The 18,622-nt window shown below is 30.8% G+C and overlaps 2 protein-coding genes across 3 annotated transcripts; both read left to right on the forward strand.

Moving 5' to 3' along the window:
• The first annotated feature begins 1,878 nt into the window (after nt 1-1,878).
• On the forward strand, nt 1,879-5,493 carry LOC110715394 (V-type proton ATPase subunit G 1-like). Of its 2 annotated transcripts, none has more exons than XM_021893977.1 (4): nt 1,879-2,032; nt 3,817-3,936; nt 4,516-4,616; nt 5,096-5,493. In XM_021893977.1, exons 2-4 carry the CDS (start codon nt 3,849-3,851, stop codon nt 5,237-5,239), a joined length of 333 nt encoding a protein of 110 aa, XP_021749669.1. In that variant the 5' UTR covers nt 1,879-2,032; nt 3,817-3,848; the 3' UTR covers nt 5,240-5,493. The 2 variants fall into 2 exon arrangements, with proteins under 2 accessions (XP_021749669.1, XP_021749670.1); XM_021893978.1 differs by having other exon boundaries at nt 1,889-2,032; nt 3,825-3,936.
• Nucleotides 5,494-15,074: 9,581 nt separating this feature from the next.
• On the forward strand, nt 15,075-15,668 carry LOC110715457. Its single transcript, XM_021894038.1, has one exon. The coding sequence runs from the start codon at nt 15,075-15,077 to the stop codon at nt 15,666-15,668; it is 594 nt and encodes a 197-aa protein (XP_021749730.1).
• Nucleotides 15,669-18,622: the final 2,954 nt, after the last annotated feature.

Genomic DNA, 18,622 nt, shown 5'->3' on the forward strand with positions numbered 1-18,622 from the left:
ATTAACCTTAATGACTAACGGAGTTAACGGCATTAGTCATTAAGGGCATTTGGTGACATTTATGTTAAACTCAGTGGTACATGGTGTATTAGAAAGTTTTTGGTGGTATATGGTGAATTAAGCTTTAACTCAGTGGTATTTGGTGAAAAATTCGTAATAATAATAATAATAATAATAATAATAATAATAATAATAATAATAATAATAATAAAGTCTAGTAAGTTTTAATAATTTCAATCAGGTCTAAGTGCCTATTCTCTTTAGCTTATTTTCAGTTCAGTTTAGTTCTGTTCAGCTCTAATTAGTTTAGTTCAGTTCCTAATTTTCTTCTATCATAAAATATTTAGTTCAATTCTAACCAGTTCAGTAGACAGAACAGGCCCTAATAAGTTTATTGAGGTATAATATGTTCAATTAAGTTTAGATAAATTCTGGACAACACACCATTAAAAGATTAACTCAAGTATCCGTGACCATTAACTAGACGCGGGGAAGTCAATTACCTTGTTTTCATGAGTCTCAAATAAAACATTATGTACTTCGTATTTGGTTAATAATAAAATAATTTTTTTTGACGGCTAAAAAAACAAATTGCCTAAGCAAAATGAAAGTTGACATAAACGAAATTTAACTATAAGTAATTTTATTTTAATAGTTGGTTCGTGGAGGCGGATGCACGATCCACATGGTGCATCCGCTCCAAAATACAAAAAGGCGGAATGAACATTCAGATATATACTAATGAACATGGTCATATAAAAGAACATAGTAGTCATTTATAATGTACATGGACATATATATAAAAGAACATAGTGTTTATTTGTAATGTACATCAGTTTTTTATGCAATAATTTTGTATATATATTTTTTTTAAAAGAAATTTTGTATAATGAAATAGATAAATAGTACTATAATTAATTTTTTTTACCATACATTAATTACAAATCATTTCAATTTTTTTTACCAAAAGTTCACTTTCTCTCTCCAAACAAAACTTCAAACCCATTTAAATTCTTCAAACCTCAAACAAAATTTCAAGAAATTCGAAATGTTGAGCCCAAGATTGTTCAAGATGACAAATAAAAACAAAATGTAAGACCAAATTCGACATTTATACTTGTTTATTTGACATTTATACTTGTTTATTTGACATTCATACTTGTTTATTTTGAGTTTGAGTGTTTGTTTTTTATAAATTTGATTGAAAATTTTAATATTTGTTTTTATTGAAAATTATTTGCGATTTTGATATAATTTTGTTGTTGCAATAAGAAATAAAATGAAATTCTTGAAGAAGATCAACCGATTAATATATTTTGGAAGAAGAAAGCAAGCAAATAGACAAATTTAGAAAAAGTTGTAGATCCAAATAATACAATGTACATTAAAATACAGTAAAATGTTCTTTTTTTCATATACTTATATGATGCAAATAATACAATGTACATAAAACATGTAACCAACATTATAACATATATGTTCATTAGAATATAATACAATGTACATTATAATACAATAAAATGTACATTTTCATATACATACAAGATCATTTATACCAAATGTACATTTACTGTATGAATAATGTTCTTTAATATTATCATGTTCTTTACTAATATTACAAATGTTCTTTAGATTTACCAAAAAAACATATAAAACTGGATGTTCTTTATAAAATAGCTGTATGTTCTTTACAAAACAACTATATGTTCTTTACTGAATAGCTAAATGTTCATTCCGCCTTTTTTAAAGAACACTGGATGCACCAAGCATGGTGTATCCGCCTCCACTGAAAAAATTTCAATTTTATTTTGCTTTCAAAAAAAAAAAGAAAAAAAAAGAGTAATTTTTTTTATTTTCATTATTATATTTTTTTTTACGGGAACTAAGAGTAAATTTATCCATCACAAATTTACAAATCACAATAATACTCCTCATAATAAGTCCGAGTAGTTTGTCTGTTGTCAGCAAAATCTGTAGACAATTGATTGAAGCACATCACCTCTCTCCGACTCTCCCCTCATCTCAACCTTCTGTAAGTCTCCTCTCTCTCTTCATCGCAAGATCTTTACTTTCTTCTACTTTGATCATCAAAGTTCGTCGCTTTTTCCCCACATTTTTTTCTTGACACTTTTTGACAGTATTATTAGATCACCCATCTTTCAATTTTCCCAGAATTCATCTACGATTAAACTATATAGTTTTGATTATACCCAGATCTTTGTGATTTATATGTTCGCCCCTTTAATTTTTTTTGTTAATTTTGTTCGAATTTGTGGCTTTGACTTGATTTGTGGATCTTAATTGATTTTAATTTTTGATTGAATTTTGGGATTTTAATTTCTTAACCCTAGGTTGTTGTTTGATTGTGTGGTAGAAATTGGGGATTTTTAATGAAATCTCTGGTGTTAAATTATACTCGTAGGTTTATCTGTGATTCGTATTGGGTTTAAGATCGCATTGATGAATGTTAGTTTTAGTTGAATGTATTTCTGGTTCCCAATTTTGTTCATTGAATTTCATGCTTTTAGAGTTTTAGCTATGATAATCTAGCGAATTGTTATCTCGATTTCATGGGGTTTTGGATTGAATTCCTTGTATTGATCCTGGATCACTCAATTTGATTGCGTTGCTATCTTACGTTTTGCTTTATTTATCTATAAAATTAATTTGGTATTATCTTTTAGCTTCATTACACTGCTTGAAAGATTGATAATTTGCTAGTTGAGGTCGTAATTAGTTTGATTATTTTCTTTTCGTGTTGATTTCGGATGAAGTATGCATCAGTTTGAATATTGATCAGTCGTGGATTGGGGTTTATTAAAAGCAAATAGTTTGCTCTGATCTGCAACTTTTTTACTGAGGTGGTAACATTAGACATTTACATTGGTTCTAAGTTTTTGTCAGTCAAGTTACACGTTCCGTTATCGTACATTTTAACAGCATGGATCTTTTAGCCTACCTCTAAAGAGGCTATAACGTATCAATAAGACGAGGAAAGCTGTCTAGTTTTGATGGTAGAGTAATATGGTCGTGGATATTACTTTTAGCATAGTTTTGATGAACTATCTGCCGCTCTGTATCAAAATTACCCTGCTGAGGATTTAATGTTTGCCGGTAATTGCTGAGAGCTTTTTCTCCCAAAAAATAATAAATATTGCTGAGAGCTTATGGAAGGATGTTTCATCTGTGCTTGCGGTTGTTCTTGGGACATAAATAATTTTTGTGATGCAAAGTATTAAGTTATTGAATTAGCAGACGACATCTATATCCTTAAGCATTATTAAAGAGGGGGTAGATCCAGTAGGCAATTAGAGTTTCCTGTGATATTCATATATTTTGTATACATGTATTTTATTTACTTTTGAGATCGATCGACAAGTTGTCTTGAGGATGTTTTCTGTTATTTTGTTCAGGACATTCTTGCATTTAAATTTCTTTCGATTTTCTTAGTAGTTCCTGAAAACTCCATGCTGACAAATGATCTTAAGTTGTGAACTTTTGTTTGTTTGTTTGTTTTTTCTTTTTCTTTATCTGTACTTGGTGATATGCAAGTAAACTTGATGGCCAGTAGTGATATCTGATTACGAAAGTAAATCTTGACCTTTCTGGAGGGGAATAATCTTTTTCCATGTTAATAATGTTATTGGTCCACTCTTGTTCTTCGTCTTTGTAAAGTCATCACCAGACATGAATACTGATGCATATAGATACTTGCTGGGTAGTTGTGAGGAGTCTGTCTGATACATTGTACTTGAAGTATCTGGTTCGTATGATACCTATCCAATGCTATTTCTCCTCATAATTATATTTTTGTAGTCTTTCAGGACGTGTCAGCCTTCACAGTAAGTATGGAAGCAAGCAGACCCCAAAATGGAATTCAACTTTTGCTGTCTGCAGAGCAAGAAGCCCAACACATTGTTAACACAGCCAAAAATGGTATGCTTGCAATTTTCATCTGTGGACGTTTGTATGTACTACATATTGGTTTTAAAATGTGTGTCATGTACATTAACGGGAATTACTGTCGCCATGGTCACATCTATAATCTATTTGTATAAATTGTCTGAAGCATTTCTTTTCTCCATATAGAGCATTAGAAGCTTATGTTTGTGGCAATCACAATTCCAAGTAATTATTGTGTATAAATCAGTTGTTTAAAGTGAACTTGCTTTGAAAAGCATCCCCATAATTTTTTTATATTGGGCTGCATTTTACATCTTGATTTTTTGTAACAACTATTTTACCTAACAATGTGCTCTTCAAAGTATATGTTTGACACTTTTTAGTTATGTGACATTATGAATTTTGATTATGGGAATCATTAAGATTTCTAAGCCAAAAGATGGATTGTAAGTTCCCATTCCTGTAGAAATTTGGAGGATGGAAATGTGTATTACTTTTTATGTGAAAGGCTTAAAATATGTATGGTTTTGGCTTCATTTTATTGCCATTTTTTTTTTACTTAATGCATTTGGTTTTGACATCATTTTATTGCCATTTTTTTGTGTTTTACAGCCAAGATGGCTAGACTAAGACAAGCAAAGGAAGAGGCTGAGAAAGAAATTGCTGAGTTTCGTGCACAAATGGAAGCCGAATACCAGAGAAAACTGGCGGAGGTCAGATTAATATAATTCTACTATTTACTGAATTTTCTTGATTAATCAAATACATGCACCCATCACCTGAATTACATCCATGAAGGGTTTTAGATTTATTGTTTTCTGGACAATGGTCTGCTTAAGTTATTAAATTACTGTTTTCTTCGTATTTCTGTCTCTTATTTTTCTGAGGGCTTCCTTTGAAGTTAAGGGCAAAGATATGTATCAATCAATCAAAGCCTTAACCCCATAAGGGAAAAGATATGTAGAAAGCTGTATTTTAATTCTCGTCTTCCAGTGCCCCTTTCCCCTTATCTCATGGGCGTGATGGCCTTTTTGCATGAGATAATATATCAATGCTATGGCTATTGGACTTGTATACAAGCCAGTAGGTTCAACATCTCCTATAGCAATTCTATGTTTTTTAAGCACTTTTTGAGTTGTCTAGACTCTGGATAAAGTTGCCTTGTTTCTTAAAAATTGTGTTCTCTCTACAGAGTAGCGGCGACTCAGGTGCTAATGTGAAGCGTCTTGAAAAAGAAACTGATGCTAAAATCGAACAGCTGAAGGCACAGTCTTCCAGTATATCTCCTGAAGTTGTTCAGATGCTGCTCAAGTATGTCACAACTGTGAAGAACTGATTATTTTTTTCTAAGAACTTTAAGATGGGTTTTAGTGCCCAACGAAATTTCTTTTCTTGGTTTCCATCTTTGGTGGAACGCCTCCTCCGCTTGAGACATTGAGATGGTTGGTTCCATTTTGTAGTTGATTGTATTTTTTTTTCTCGAGTACTGGTTTGCCTCATTTCTGTGTAAAATTGCTAGTCACATATTTGTTGAACGGATAAATTCTTATTTGAAATAAATGCCTGGAATCGAGATGATGCTTTAGTTTATTTGAGGCTCTTATGAGTTCTACTCATGCTTTATGTTTTGCATATTTATATTGCTTTGTCGTAGGTTGGATCAAACTTCGGTGCTACATTTTGTAAAATGGTTATTAACATATAGATGATCGTTTGGCTATACGCAAGTTACAAAGTATATATATATTTTTTTTTTTGAATTCGCAATATTAAGCCTGTTCTCTATAGCTTATTTTCAGTTCAGTTCAGTTCCTAATTTTTTATCTCTCATAAAATATTCAGCTCAACTCCAATCAGCTCAATTCAGTAAATCAGAACATGACCTTGTAGAGATTATATTTCTAAAAGGTGCCTAAAGAAAATATACATATTATGCATTTGGATGCCAACCAAACAACTACGACTTTATGAGTATCACGATTGTGTATTAAATTTTACTTTTAAATTTTTTGTTTTTATAGTCAATACAGAGTATTGTGTTATAGCCTTATATGATGGTACACCTATTGAGTGGGTGATTAACTTGTTTGTAATAGATGATAGCAACATCTAAAATTTTAATTTGAGTTAATCAACACTTTGTTGGTATCATTGTTGCTTATAAATTTACTTCATGATTCATGTGTGTTTATTTATTTATATTTAATAGCTAAACAGTACTCCAAGTTTTAGTTTCTGGTCAATATTGTGCCACGTTAAGTACAATCATTGCATAATTATTAATTAACAATTTAATAAGGGAAATTATCAATGGTACACCCAAGGTTCGAGCTTTTATCAATGGTACACCAACTTAATTTTTGTTTATCAGCGGTACACCCAAGGTTTCACACGATTATCAACTATATACTTAACGTTAAACAAACGTTATATAAAGGTTAAGTTGGGGTTTATTCGATTTTTTTAACTTAAAATATTCCCTCCCTTTTTTTCCCCTCTTCATTTTCCCTCATTTATGTACTCTACCCTACCCACCCCCTCTTCCTCTATATATAGTTTCCCTCCTTTCTGATTTTCCCTTTTCACACACAAACATACATATATCTACTCAAACACACCCAGTTTAAATTATTTGTGCAAAAAATACAACAATAAAGCAATAAATAATAATCACAGGCACATTGTGCATAATTTAAACCATAATTCGCTAACAATTGTACATGGAAACCAAAATTCAACCATTTAAACAAAAAATTCATATAGTACCAAAACTAAGCGAAAGTCAGAAAATCAAAGACTCAGATGAAAACTTACCTTAAGCGATCAACAATGAAGTGCAGAATTTGCTAGAATTTTGTTCAATTCACCCGTCGATTATGGAACCTCACAACAGCAGAAAAAGGGGAGAGAGTGAGAAGGAAGAAGAAGATGAACGATCTTCTGACTTAGGAGTTTTTAATATAGGTAGTTGAGGTTTGAAAGGAGCGATTTAATGTATTTGGAGTATGGGGGCAAATTAGTCATTTCATTTTAAGTGGATTAACCTAAAATTAACCTTTAATTAACGTTTGATTAACGTTATGGTTACTGTAGATGAGTGTATTAAACCTTGGGTGTACCGCTGATAAACAAAAACTAAGTTGGTGTACCATTGATAAAAGCCCGAACCTTGGGTGTACCATTGATAATTTCCCATTTAATAATGATAAAATGATATCTCCAAGTTTCCAACCTCAGCCGTTCAATGCGTGGTAGTTCATTGCACGGTACTAGAGTACTCGTATGAGATTAGGCTTAGCCGCTTAGGTAGTGTTATCTTTTATAAGGTATTCTGTTTGTTTTGAATTTCTGGTATCTAACTTATTGATCCTTATAATAAATTCTGGATATTTTTTAATAGTTACAACATACCTTTTTGATATAATACTATTTGAAGTTGTTATTAGAAGAAGGTAATGAAATAATGAATTAAAACGAGATGGGTGTGATGTAGATCGTACATTACCCACCCGCGGTACATAATCATGGATATTATATTGTAGAAAACTAAAGTGAAGAAGCTAAATGCTACTTTAATACTACTTCATGTTTTTAAGTTGACACCAATGGTGGATCCACGTTGTAACAAGGGGTAGGTTTGCGTACTGATAAACGTGACTAAAAAAACGTGTTAACTAAAAAACGGAGAAAGTAAGTCATAAGGCACAACTGCATAGCCAAATAGGCAAATATAGCAGGGCGAAGGTTTTACTTGGGATGACACTCATTTTATGACATACCACAAGTCCACAAGGCTAGTGGGCTGAGTTTGGCCAAGACTCAGCATGACATGGAATTTGGGCCTACATTTGGTCCAGCAAGACACGACCGTTACATACTAACATACTACATACTCGGTAGAACGTAAATACGAATCGGGTGGTCATCTCATATTCTAAAATTTCTGTTCCGTTGGTCTATTATTTTTCACCATACCCGCCATGGGTGATGGGGCGAGGATGAATTGAACTGATTGAAACTGAACTAAATTTACTAAAATGAACAGAAATTTGGTGGGTATGGTTTTTTCCTCGCCCCATCAGTTTAGTTTAGTAAATTCAGTTCAGCTTCAATCAGTTCAATTCATCCTCGCATGGTGGGTATGGTTTTTTCCTCATCCATGTCCCACTACCCACCAAACCGAGATCCATCCCCACCCCAAGCGGGTTTCCTAATTAACTTGCCCCACTAACATCCCTAATTTTGATCAAATTTTAGGTAAATTAAATTTTCTTATTTAATGTGACAAATTCTGCTTTCATTGTTTTTATTTGTTTGCCCCATTGTACTTTTAAGGGTTTGTCACAAAAATTTTGACTTTAAATCTAATCTATGAAAAAAATAAAATTATGTGGAATCTTGTTAGATTTATTACAATGTCTACTAAAGAAATTTAATTTTTATTTAATAACTTTTGCACGTATTTATGTTTTAAAAACCATAAAAAGTCAAATGGGACAAACAAAAAACAACAGAGGAAGTAGTAGGATGTCTATTACTTTAGTTAGTGGATAGTAGAGTATTATAATCTCTCCCCATTTTTATTTAAGTGTATTTGTTTGACTTTTACACTATTTACATGTACCACTTTGATCAATGTTTGCACTTTATACATAAGATTAATTATAGCCATGTGAATACTCGTTAAAATCTTCTCGATACATAGTTTACAAGTATTTAAATTTTATAATTTATACTTAGTAATAACTAAAGATATAATCAGTCAAAATTCCGCATGAAATGACAAGTTTATTGATCAACAAGGGCACTTAAAAGAATTAAACAGAGTATTTAATTAATTTAAGTAGAAGTGTATTAAAAGAAATATTTCCTTTGTTTTCTGTTATTTGTATCACAACTTTAGAACACACTTATATTTCAAGAGTTGATGAGAGTAGCTTAAGTAAACGAGTGAATTTATCAAAATAGTCCTAACCTTAATAATAATAATAGAGAAGAGTTAGGTAATGCAGGTAAATTATTTTGTTTAATTTATCCGTTTATAACATCTTATCTCTTTCTTAAAGTGTGTGCCGTAAAAGTGTGTTGCATATTAAGGAATTTAGAGGAAATATTAAAAATTAAGTGAATTCATGACATATATGAAAAGAAGAGAAATATGTCAACAAATAAAGATAGATTTGTGTCAAGTAGTAGGGAGAGAGGGATAACGAGATTACATCAATATTCAATACTACTTGGAGAAGTTTGGCTACTCAACTTCAAAATCAAAATAATGTAATGCAATTATTGTACTTTTTTCTATCACACACAAAAATAATTAGCATTGAAATAAATAGCATTTATATTTTAAAATTTAAATTAACATACAATTAATTGGTCCCTAATGAGGAAAAGGGTCACATAATTTAATTGAAAAGGGTCACATAATTTAATTGAAATTAAAGGAGACCATATTAATTAATTTCTGTCGGACAAAAGGTGGGAGAACCTTGATTAAGATTTAATCCCATAAAATTGTCCACCCAACCTGTTTCCACTATGATATAAGTGGATCATCCACATCCTATTAGGAGTAGAACCTAGTCTATTCAACTATTAATATGGATTTAACAATGATTAATTTTATGTATTCCTAATAGTATTATATACACTAAACCCCAAAGCAAAGAGATCTTTAGAATCTATCAAGTATAAAGATAAATCTACTTTAATTGCCGTTGTTGAGCTTAAATTTATGCATAAGGATTGATCACTTCAATTGTGTTTTTCATAACTTCCAAGGAAATACTTAATAGTGAAGTACATATTATGTAAGATAATCATGAGGATAAGGGAGAATCTAATAACCCAATAACCCAATCTAGGACATTTCATTTTTTAATTATCCATTTTCTTTCTTTTATTCATTATGCTCGTAAATCAGTGAGAATTTGGTGGCTCAATCACTCAAGAATAAAAAAGTATTTTTTTTTTTTGTTTTTTGTCATTATTTTGTTGTAATGTGAATTGTTCAATTATATTATAATAGATAGTAAAATATGCCCTGTTTGTTTTTAAGCGTTCTGATTTTGTCTTTTGTTATTAATAGGGCAGATAACATGTGCGATGAGCGCACCATAACTAGTCAAATTCGAGGAATTTTTTCAGTTTGGCCTTGAGTATAAATTGGTTGTTGATAACATTAGTGAGAGAATGTATCATTTTAGTAGTCAAAACAAAAGAAAAAGGGTTCTCAAATGAGCAAATGAAACAAATTTTTTTTTTAATTAATTGATATTACTTATATAATGAATTGGAATTACTCATATAGACAAAATAAATTTACACTTATTAATAAATATGATTACTCATATGACTAAATAAGGAATAAGAATTACTCTTATATATACTCATATAGCTAACCTTGCACCACACTTGTTGCTAATTAACCTATTTGATGCTAGTTAGACTAGACTTGGTTATTAGGTAGGGTAGCCAAATGATAATAGGGTTAGGGCCAAGCTTAAAGGCATTTAATGGACAAAGTCTTGAATGGATAGTACTTATAGGATAGGGTCAATATAGGGCTAAAATATTTGTCCAATTTAATAGATAAAGAAGGTAGATAATGTAAAAACAATTACATGAAAGTATATATATTCGTATTCATATATACTTATTCATAACTTTGTCCAATATTTATTTTAATTAATTGTTTGTTGGTCTGTCCATAATTGACCTACGACCCGTATTAGTCCGAACCGCTATTAACCCTACAAGGCTACCAATTACCCTGTAATGACCTTGACTCGACCCACACATTAACCACGTCCATGCCAGACTTGTATGTCTTCTTGAGCTATAACATGTATATATTAATAAAAATAAAATAAAATAAATCGGGGAGAGTATCTAAGATGTCAAGAAAATTCATTGTTTAGAAACTAGAAAATTCATTTTAAGATGGAGTTTGGAGATTCTTATGACGATTGGGGTTTTACTATTGTTTCGGACCCTATGCCCCCACACGTGAGAGTGTGTGTTGAGATGTTACATCAAAAGATTTAGGCAACGTACGCTTTTTTGTTACCAAGTCTTGATCCCTTGACCTTCAACTCTTCAAGGGCTTCAACTTCTACGCTTAGTTATTATAAATGTTAAATTTGCATGATTTGATTTGGATTTCTTTTTTCATCTAATCTATCAAAATTCTTAAGAAAACAACATTAAGGGCCTATTCATATTTACTTATTTTCCGTTCAGTTCAGCTCCAATCAGTTCAGTTCAGTTCAGTTCAGCTCAGTTGTTAATTTTTTTTGTTTTAGATGTTTTAGCATATTACAACAACGACAATAATAATAACAATAATAATAATAATAATAGAATAATAATAATAATAATAAATATAATAATAATAATAATAATAATAATTATTATTATTATTATTATTATTATTATTTTAAGTTATATTCGTCGTTCAAAATGGTCACATGTTTTTTTATAGTTGAACTCATTGACAAAATGAGAGTACTACACAACAGTTACTAGCTTTCATAATTGGTTAGTTCTTCGTCTTCTTCTTCTTCATTAAGTTGCTCCATTACCTCGGCATTCCTCTGAATTGACTCCCATATCTGATCAATTATTTGGTTTCGTACAATATCCATAGCTGCTTTTCTGTTATCATCGTACATAGTATGATCTTCTGTTGGTCCCATGACTTCAACTTGGTGCGTGAATGGAATCCCTAGTTCATGTAAACGAACAAAAGTGTGTAGAGTACAACAAGCAACGATTGATTACAGTAAAATATTGAAGTACTTTTTATTTTTATATATATATTTTAAATATATAATACACAAAAATTTAATAATTTAAAATACAGAGTTATTTTTAAAACACTTTTATATTTTTCACAATCCAATATATATATTATCATTAATTTTCATAAAAATTTTCATATATTTTATGCATTTTAATTTTTCAGTTCAGTTCAGTTCATTTCAGCTCCAATCAGTTCAGTTCAGTTTAGTTCAGTTCAGTTCAGCTCCAATCAGTTCAGTTCAGCTCATTTCAGTAAATATGAACAGACCCTAAGGATCTGTTCACATTTATTGAACTGAACTGAACTGATTGGAGCTGAACTGAACTGAACTGATTGGAGCTGAACTGAACTGAACTGAGCTGAACTGAATATTTTATGAGGGAAATTAGGAGCTGACTTGAACTAAACTGATTGAAGTTGAACTGAACTGAACTGAAATGATTGGAGCTGAACTAAACTGAACTGAAATTAAGTAAATGTGAACATGCCCTAAATTAGAAAAAATTGTGAGAATTTGTATGATATACAATTAATTATTACTACTATTATGAGATTAAAATATTTAGTGGATGTGCAAATGCAAATAAAAAAAATATGATTGATTTGATTCATGTTGGTTTAATTATTTATGATAAGCACTTATTTCGTATTTGCATATATATAGGATACGTTGAAGATAAATTTACTTGATTTGTCATATGTCATTAATCCCATTAAAGAACTGATTAAAGAACAATGGTGGTATGAAATTTATCTTTACAATGCATGATAAAACTAATACAACAGACAATGAAGATCTTAATTCCCTAACCCCAATCCAATTTCTAAATGAGGAAGATCCATGATTGTGTTCACACTCCATAGGAAACTTGTATTTACAAAAGAAACATTTTCATCATAAATTATAATTCACACCTACATTCCGTTATTATATTGAGTTAAGTATACAAATGGTGATCAAGTTTTGTTTTTTTCACCCTTTGGTGATCAAGTTTTTTTATTTCACCCTTTGGTGATTGAGTTAGAAAAACCGAGCACTTAACTCACCGGAACACCTTTTAACCTGTTTTGAACTCAGCAAAAAAAAAAAAAAAAAAAAACTTAGTCACCCAACATAAACTTAATCACTTTCCCAAAAACATAATCACTTATCAATATTAAATCCTGAAATGAGTTTCAAAGCTGAATATATAATACTAGCTGTTGGGATAAATTACAAAAGTATAAATCAGCAGTATGTTTCCACACCCCACCAAATCGAACAACAAGTGCCATTGGGGTCATCTCCATCTAAAACATATAATTGGCATTCAATTAAAAACTCAATAGCTATTGTTCAACATCAACACATATTGAAAATAAAACAAGTTCCATATAATTCACAAACAAATTAACACATAAATACACTTTACTTGACATTAAATACTAAATTCTTTCAATTAAGTACAATTACTATGTTTTACAATACTCCTTCCAATTACACTAAAGTCAAGATACCCACCCAATTTAACCATGCATTAGCAAATCAAGAGTCTTACAACAATAATCTAAAAGTAAAAATACGAAATTTTATCATCAAACACCAAATTCGACCCTAAATTCAGGAAGAATTCCACAAATTTTGACAAAATTTAAACCCTACTTTTTTCGATTTTAAAGACTACACAACGATTGAGGCAATTATGAATAACTTAACCAAAGAGATCAAGTACAAATTTACCTTTCAAAGTGCCGAACTCCTTTAATCAAGCTTTCCAAAAGAGCAAATCACCATTATTCATTAAGAGTGAAGTTTACAGGACTAGTAAAGAAAAAAAAAAGGAAATGTGGGGAAGAAGTGTACCAAAGGGGAAATTTTGGGAAAAGTTCATAAGAGGCGTCATTTTCACAAATTTGACGTGCCTCGTGTGAATAAAAAAAAAATTAAATACCTGCTTTTTTCCTATTGATTAACCACAAGTGACTAAGTTTTTAACCCATATCTGACAAGTCATTAAGTTTTTGCTTCCTTTTTATTTATTTTTGCCAGAATAACCCCTCTAATCTCCAAACGGTGAAAAAAATAACATAATCACCAAACGGTGAAAAAATATAAAACATAATCACCAACCTTATGCTTAACTCTATTATATTTGTAAAATCATTTTTTAATCAACATAATTAATGTAAGCATATTGCAACATCAATGTATTATATTACAATAGAAAAACACAATTAAGGGTGGCCTTTTATTTACTTAAATTTTTTTAAAAAATTTATTTTATTTTATTGGTGTTTAGAGAGTCACAAGGACGGGGTGAAAATCAATCCCAGGATCCTTGAAATCGGGAGGAAAGCTCTAACCACTTGAACTATCCCTCACTCTCTAAATTTCAATTATTTATAATTCTTATTTTCCCTTTTTAATTTAACATTGTTTTATTTAAACTCATTTCCATGAGAAAAAAAGTGAATACAGTCTAAAATTTTTTTTTTTTAAAAAAAAAAACTCGCATATATTAATTACTAAACCAACAAACTCATTTGACTTCAAAAAAAAAAAAAAAAAAACCAACAAACTCATTACACATATAGTCCTTGAGTTCCACTTGGTCCAATAACTAATACTCGTATTGTTCTTAAAGACATTTAATTTAACATTTTTTAGTTTGACTATTAGAAGCAAGTTTATTTTCCAATTGATATTATATTCCTCCCAATTCAATATATTTGATTTTTTATTTTGCAAATTTTATTTTGTGGGGAAAATAAAAAATTAGGGGACAAGATCTACATTTAATATTGTCTCAAAATTTCTTGGAACAAGACGCTTCCTAAATAACATCATACGATTAAGATCTTAATTATATACTTCAATAATCTAGTGACCTATACACAATCAATCAATGTAAATCACATTATTTTTACACGTAATTAGATTTTTAATTATTAGTGTAGTAATGGTCAACAATAATCTAGGACACGTAGTCACCTCTACAAAAACTTGTACACAAGGATCTTCCCTTTCTCCCACCAATTATTGATTTCAATTAATATTATTTTAGAAACTGAAACACTCAAAACCCACAAGGTTACATACGTGCCCCCACCAACCACCTTCAACTATATTATTATTTACTTTAATTAGTGATTTACCATTATATTGTAAGTCTAATCATAGGAATAGCTATTTTCCTTAACCAATGAACCACCAAAAAATTAAATAAGAAAAAGTATGCATGCATGTAAATTATTGATTAATTCCCCCTATATATATGACTCTCTCCTTTAATTCCTCTCACCACCAAAACCAAATTCTCCTTCTCTCTCTAGATCTTCCTCTCTCTAAAAAAAAATATTAAATAAAAAAAAAATTGAAGAAAAAATGGAGCAAAATGTGCAAGTTGTTGGAAAAAAACTATGGCACATAGTGAGAGTGGCCTTTTTCATAGTTAGGAAAAACATGAGCAAAAGAAAACTTCTCTTAGACCTAAAATATTTAGTCATGAAACGCCCAAAACTCACCGGAAAATCACTCGTAAAAAAACTAACCCACCACAACCACAACCACAACCACCAGCGCCATAGTGGTGCATATGAGTTTAGTTGTAGTAACACCCCAAACCATCCGTTTCAATTTAACCACAATAAAAAGGCGCACAAAAATAAAGACTACACTAAATTTTCTATTTATGAGGAGGTTGAGGGATGTGAAATACAAGCCGTGAACAAAGTGATTGAAATGATGACTAATTCAAATTGTCAAATCGATGATGTTGAGGGTTCTCCATTCCCATATTTCTACTCACCGGTTTTAGCCGGGTTTGGGACAAGCGGAAGCCCAATTGTGAGGGTAACCGACTCTCCATATTTGTTGCATGATGTAGAGCCAGGAAATTATAAGGTGGACGAGGCTGCTGATGAGTTTATTCAAAGGTTTTATAACAACCTTAAGCAACAAAGGATAATGGATGCTTAAAATTTTGTGACAATTTTGATTATGCATGTTTGTACGTAGGATGTATGGTAGCTATAATATATAGTGATCCTTGTATGAATTTTTCTTGCGCTTCTCTTTATAATTGTGCTTTTGTACTACACTATATATGTATAATGTAAATTAATTATCTCGAGTGTTGAATAAAATCAAAGAAGAAGATATATAAGAAAATCTATAGCTAAATTATCTCGAGTATTAGATAAAAACAACTTACTCCTTAATTACATGCTCTTTACTCTTAATTAAATAATGTTGGATCAAAGATAAATCAAAGGTACGGAAAACAAAATTGGGTGGAGAATTGCAAGTACCTCAAATAAAAGTTAGTGTAGAATTGCAATTAAAACTTGAGTATCATTGATCATTAATTATATTTTTGAGTATCATGTATGGTGTGGTTTCTAATACAAATCATTGATCATTATTTTTTTCCAAATAAAATACTAATTTTGTTTATAAAATTATACTCACTAACTGAAATAAATCTAACAATTATTATGTATAATATGATTATTATACATAATTGTTAGATTTCAAGCTTGACCCAAAGAATACAAGAAGTAAAAAATAGAACAAACGTAAAAGCTCTTAATCAATTTAAGCATTTTTTCCCCCAAAATTCCACCCACCCATGTAGTACGTAGTCATACACTCATACATGTATATGTATGTACTCCGAATCTCCGATGACTTTGAAAATTCCAACATTGTGACCTAGTAATAGATGTCAATTTGGGTAAACGGGTTAGGTAAGTGTGGGTCGGGTTAACTCGGGTCAGGTTAATTCGGGTTAATGTCGTAACTTATGCAGGTTGGGTTCGGGTTAGGTCATACTTGAGTCGGGTCACATCTGGTCATACATCTTATTGGGTAGGGTCAGGTTTAGGTTGAGTCATAAAAGGTTGGGTTACATTCGGGTCGAGTGAATAATAGGTCGAGTGTAATTCGGGTTTCCACAGGTTAAAACAAGGTAGGGTTATTCTCGGGTCCGAGTCGGGTTCGGTTCAAGTCTACATTTTGCGGGTTATAATCAGGTCGGGTCATTTCCAACTCATGACAATCAGGTCGGGTCAATTCCAAGCTAGGTCATATTTGGGTCTCAAATATTGGGTTAATCTGAATTTCATGTTGATTTTAGGTCAGGTCGTATCGGGTTCGGGTACATTTTTTGGGTCGGTTTGTTAACATTTCAGTAATGACGTTCACGTTTTATCATTATCAATTTTTTCTTTTATTGTAATAGAAATAATTTTAGATAAGTTTGAATTCGAGCTAATTAGTTCAAATAAGTTTAGATAATATATACATAATAAGTGACAATGTAACTGTATAACTATACTTTAATCAATAATAATAAGGTGGTCTAAATTGAATTTAAGGTAATTTGAAATCAGGTTAAGTAAATTACAGGTTAGGTTGAGTTCGAAATGAGTCAGGAACAATTCGGGTTGAATTTGGGTTGGGTCAATAACACGCCGTGTTGATTTTGGGTCGGTTAGCAACAGATTGGGGTGAATTTTGGGTCGGGTTAGTAATACGTCGGGTAAAATTCGGGTTGGGTTTAGTTCGAGTCGATTTAATAACATGTTCGGTTAAATTCGGGTCGGGTTACTGGCAGGTTGGCTTAATTCGGGTTTTGACGGGTTAGGGTCAATTTCGGTTCTGGTCGGATTCGGTTCAGGTCAATAATTTACGGGTTATATTTAGGTAGGGTCATCTTTATGTCGGTTCATGTTCGGGTTTGGGTCTCAAATACTTAGGTTAACTCGGATTTAGGGTTGGTTTCGAGTCGGGTCATATCAGGTTCGGGTCACCATTTTTCAGGTTCAAGCAGGTTGGTTAATAATCGGGTTCGGGTCGGTATTTCAAGTCAGGTGAGCTTTTGACAGCTCTACCTAGTATGTCACTTTGTATAAAATTTTATATCTACATCTTGTACAAAATTTTATGCCTACACATTCCTATATATTGTAATTATTTACCTATGTACACACAATGAGTCATCCTCAAATAGGAAATATAAATTTTAAATATTAATTTGCTGATTAAAATACTACTTATTTGGTCTCTTTTAATCTTTATACTTTGATCATTTAGCTCACAAAAAGATTTCAAAAATGAAGATAGAAAGAGACGGAGCGAGTAGCATACATTCTAAAAATAAACTACCAATTATATTGGGATGAATAAGATGTGTTGGGTGTGACCCAAATTTTATAGGTCCAATATTTTGGTGGATTATTATTTATGCATGCTCTACAAACTTTGGATACATGTAACATGGTTAACATTGCTTTTTATTTCTCTAGATTATTTTTCAACTAGCTTATCGACACAAGCTTCTTAAACAATCTAGAGAATTCTTGACATTGAAAGCAATTAGAATATATAGTTTACCGCGTATGATATTAAATTACTAAACATTTTAGCTACAAAAATGTATGATGAAGAGAAATCTAGAATATACTTGTCATTTCTTTCAACCTCCATTTTCAACTATAAATATTGAGTATTTGGCGTACAATCAAAGGATACACACATAAGAAGTCATATCAATACACAAGTTTTCCTACCTTTCTACCTTCATTGTATACTATCCACCTTCTAAATTACGAATCCATTATTCTTTTGTATCATTCCTTTTTGAGCTATAGTGAGAATTATTAAAATACTAGTGAGTATTCAACCTATTCACCCCTATATATATATATATATATATATATATATATATATATATATATATATATATATATATATATATATATATATATATATATATATCATTTGAATTTTTTTCTTCTATCAAGCCAATACTTTTGTAAGAAGAATATGGCAAACATTCCTTTAGTTGAAGTACATTAATTTTCAAAAGTTATTGACTTAATAAATTTGTTTTGTTAGAATGTGATTTATTTGTTATGTGTCAATAAATA

This window comes from Chenopodium quinoa, unplaced genomic scaffold, assembly GCF_001683475.1.
Source record: "Chenopodium quinoa cultivar QQ74 unplaced genomic scaffold, ASM168347v1, whole genome shotgun sequence".
In the NCBI taxonomy this organism is placed as follows: Eukaryota; Viridiplantae; Streptophyta; class Magnoliopsida; order Caryophyllales; family Amaranthaceae; genus Chenopodium; species Chenopodium quinoa.

Coding starts and splice junctions, on each gene's coding strand:
- LOC110715394 (XM_021893977.1), top strand. CDS start 3,849: ATGGAAGCAAGCAGACCCCAAAATGGAATTCAACTTTTGCTGTCTGCA. Junction 3,937..4,515: donor TGTTAACACAGCCAAAAATG/GTATGCTTGCAA, acceptor TGTGTTTTACAG/CCAAGATGGCTAGACTAAGA. Junction 4,617..5,095: donor ACCAGAGAAAACTGGCGGAG/GTCAGATTAATA, acceptor TTCTCTCTACAG/AGTAGCGGCGACTCAGGTGC.
- LOC110715457 (XM_021894038.1), top strand. CDS start 15,075: ATGGAGCAAAATGTGCAAGTTGTTGGAAAAAAACTATGGCACATAGTG.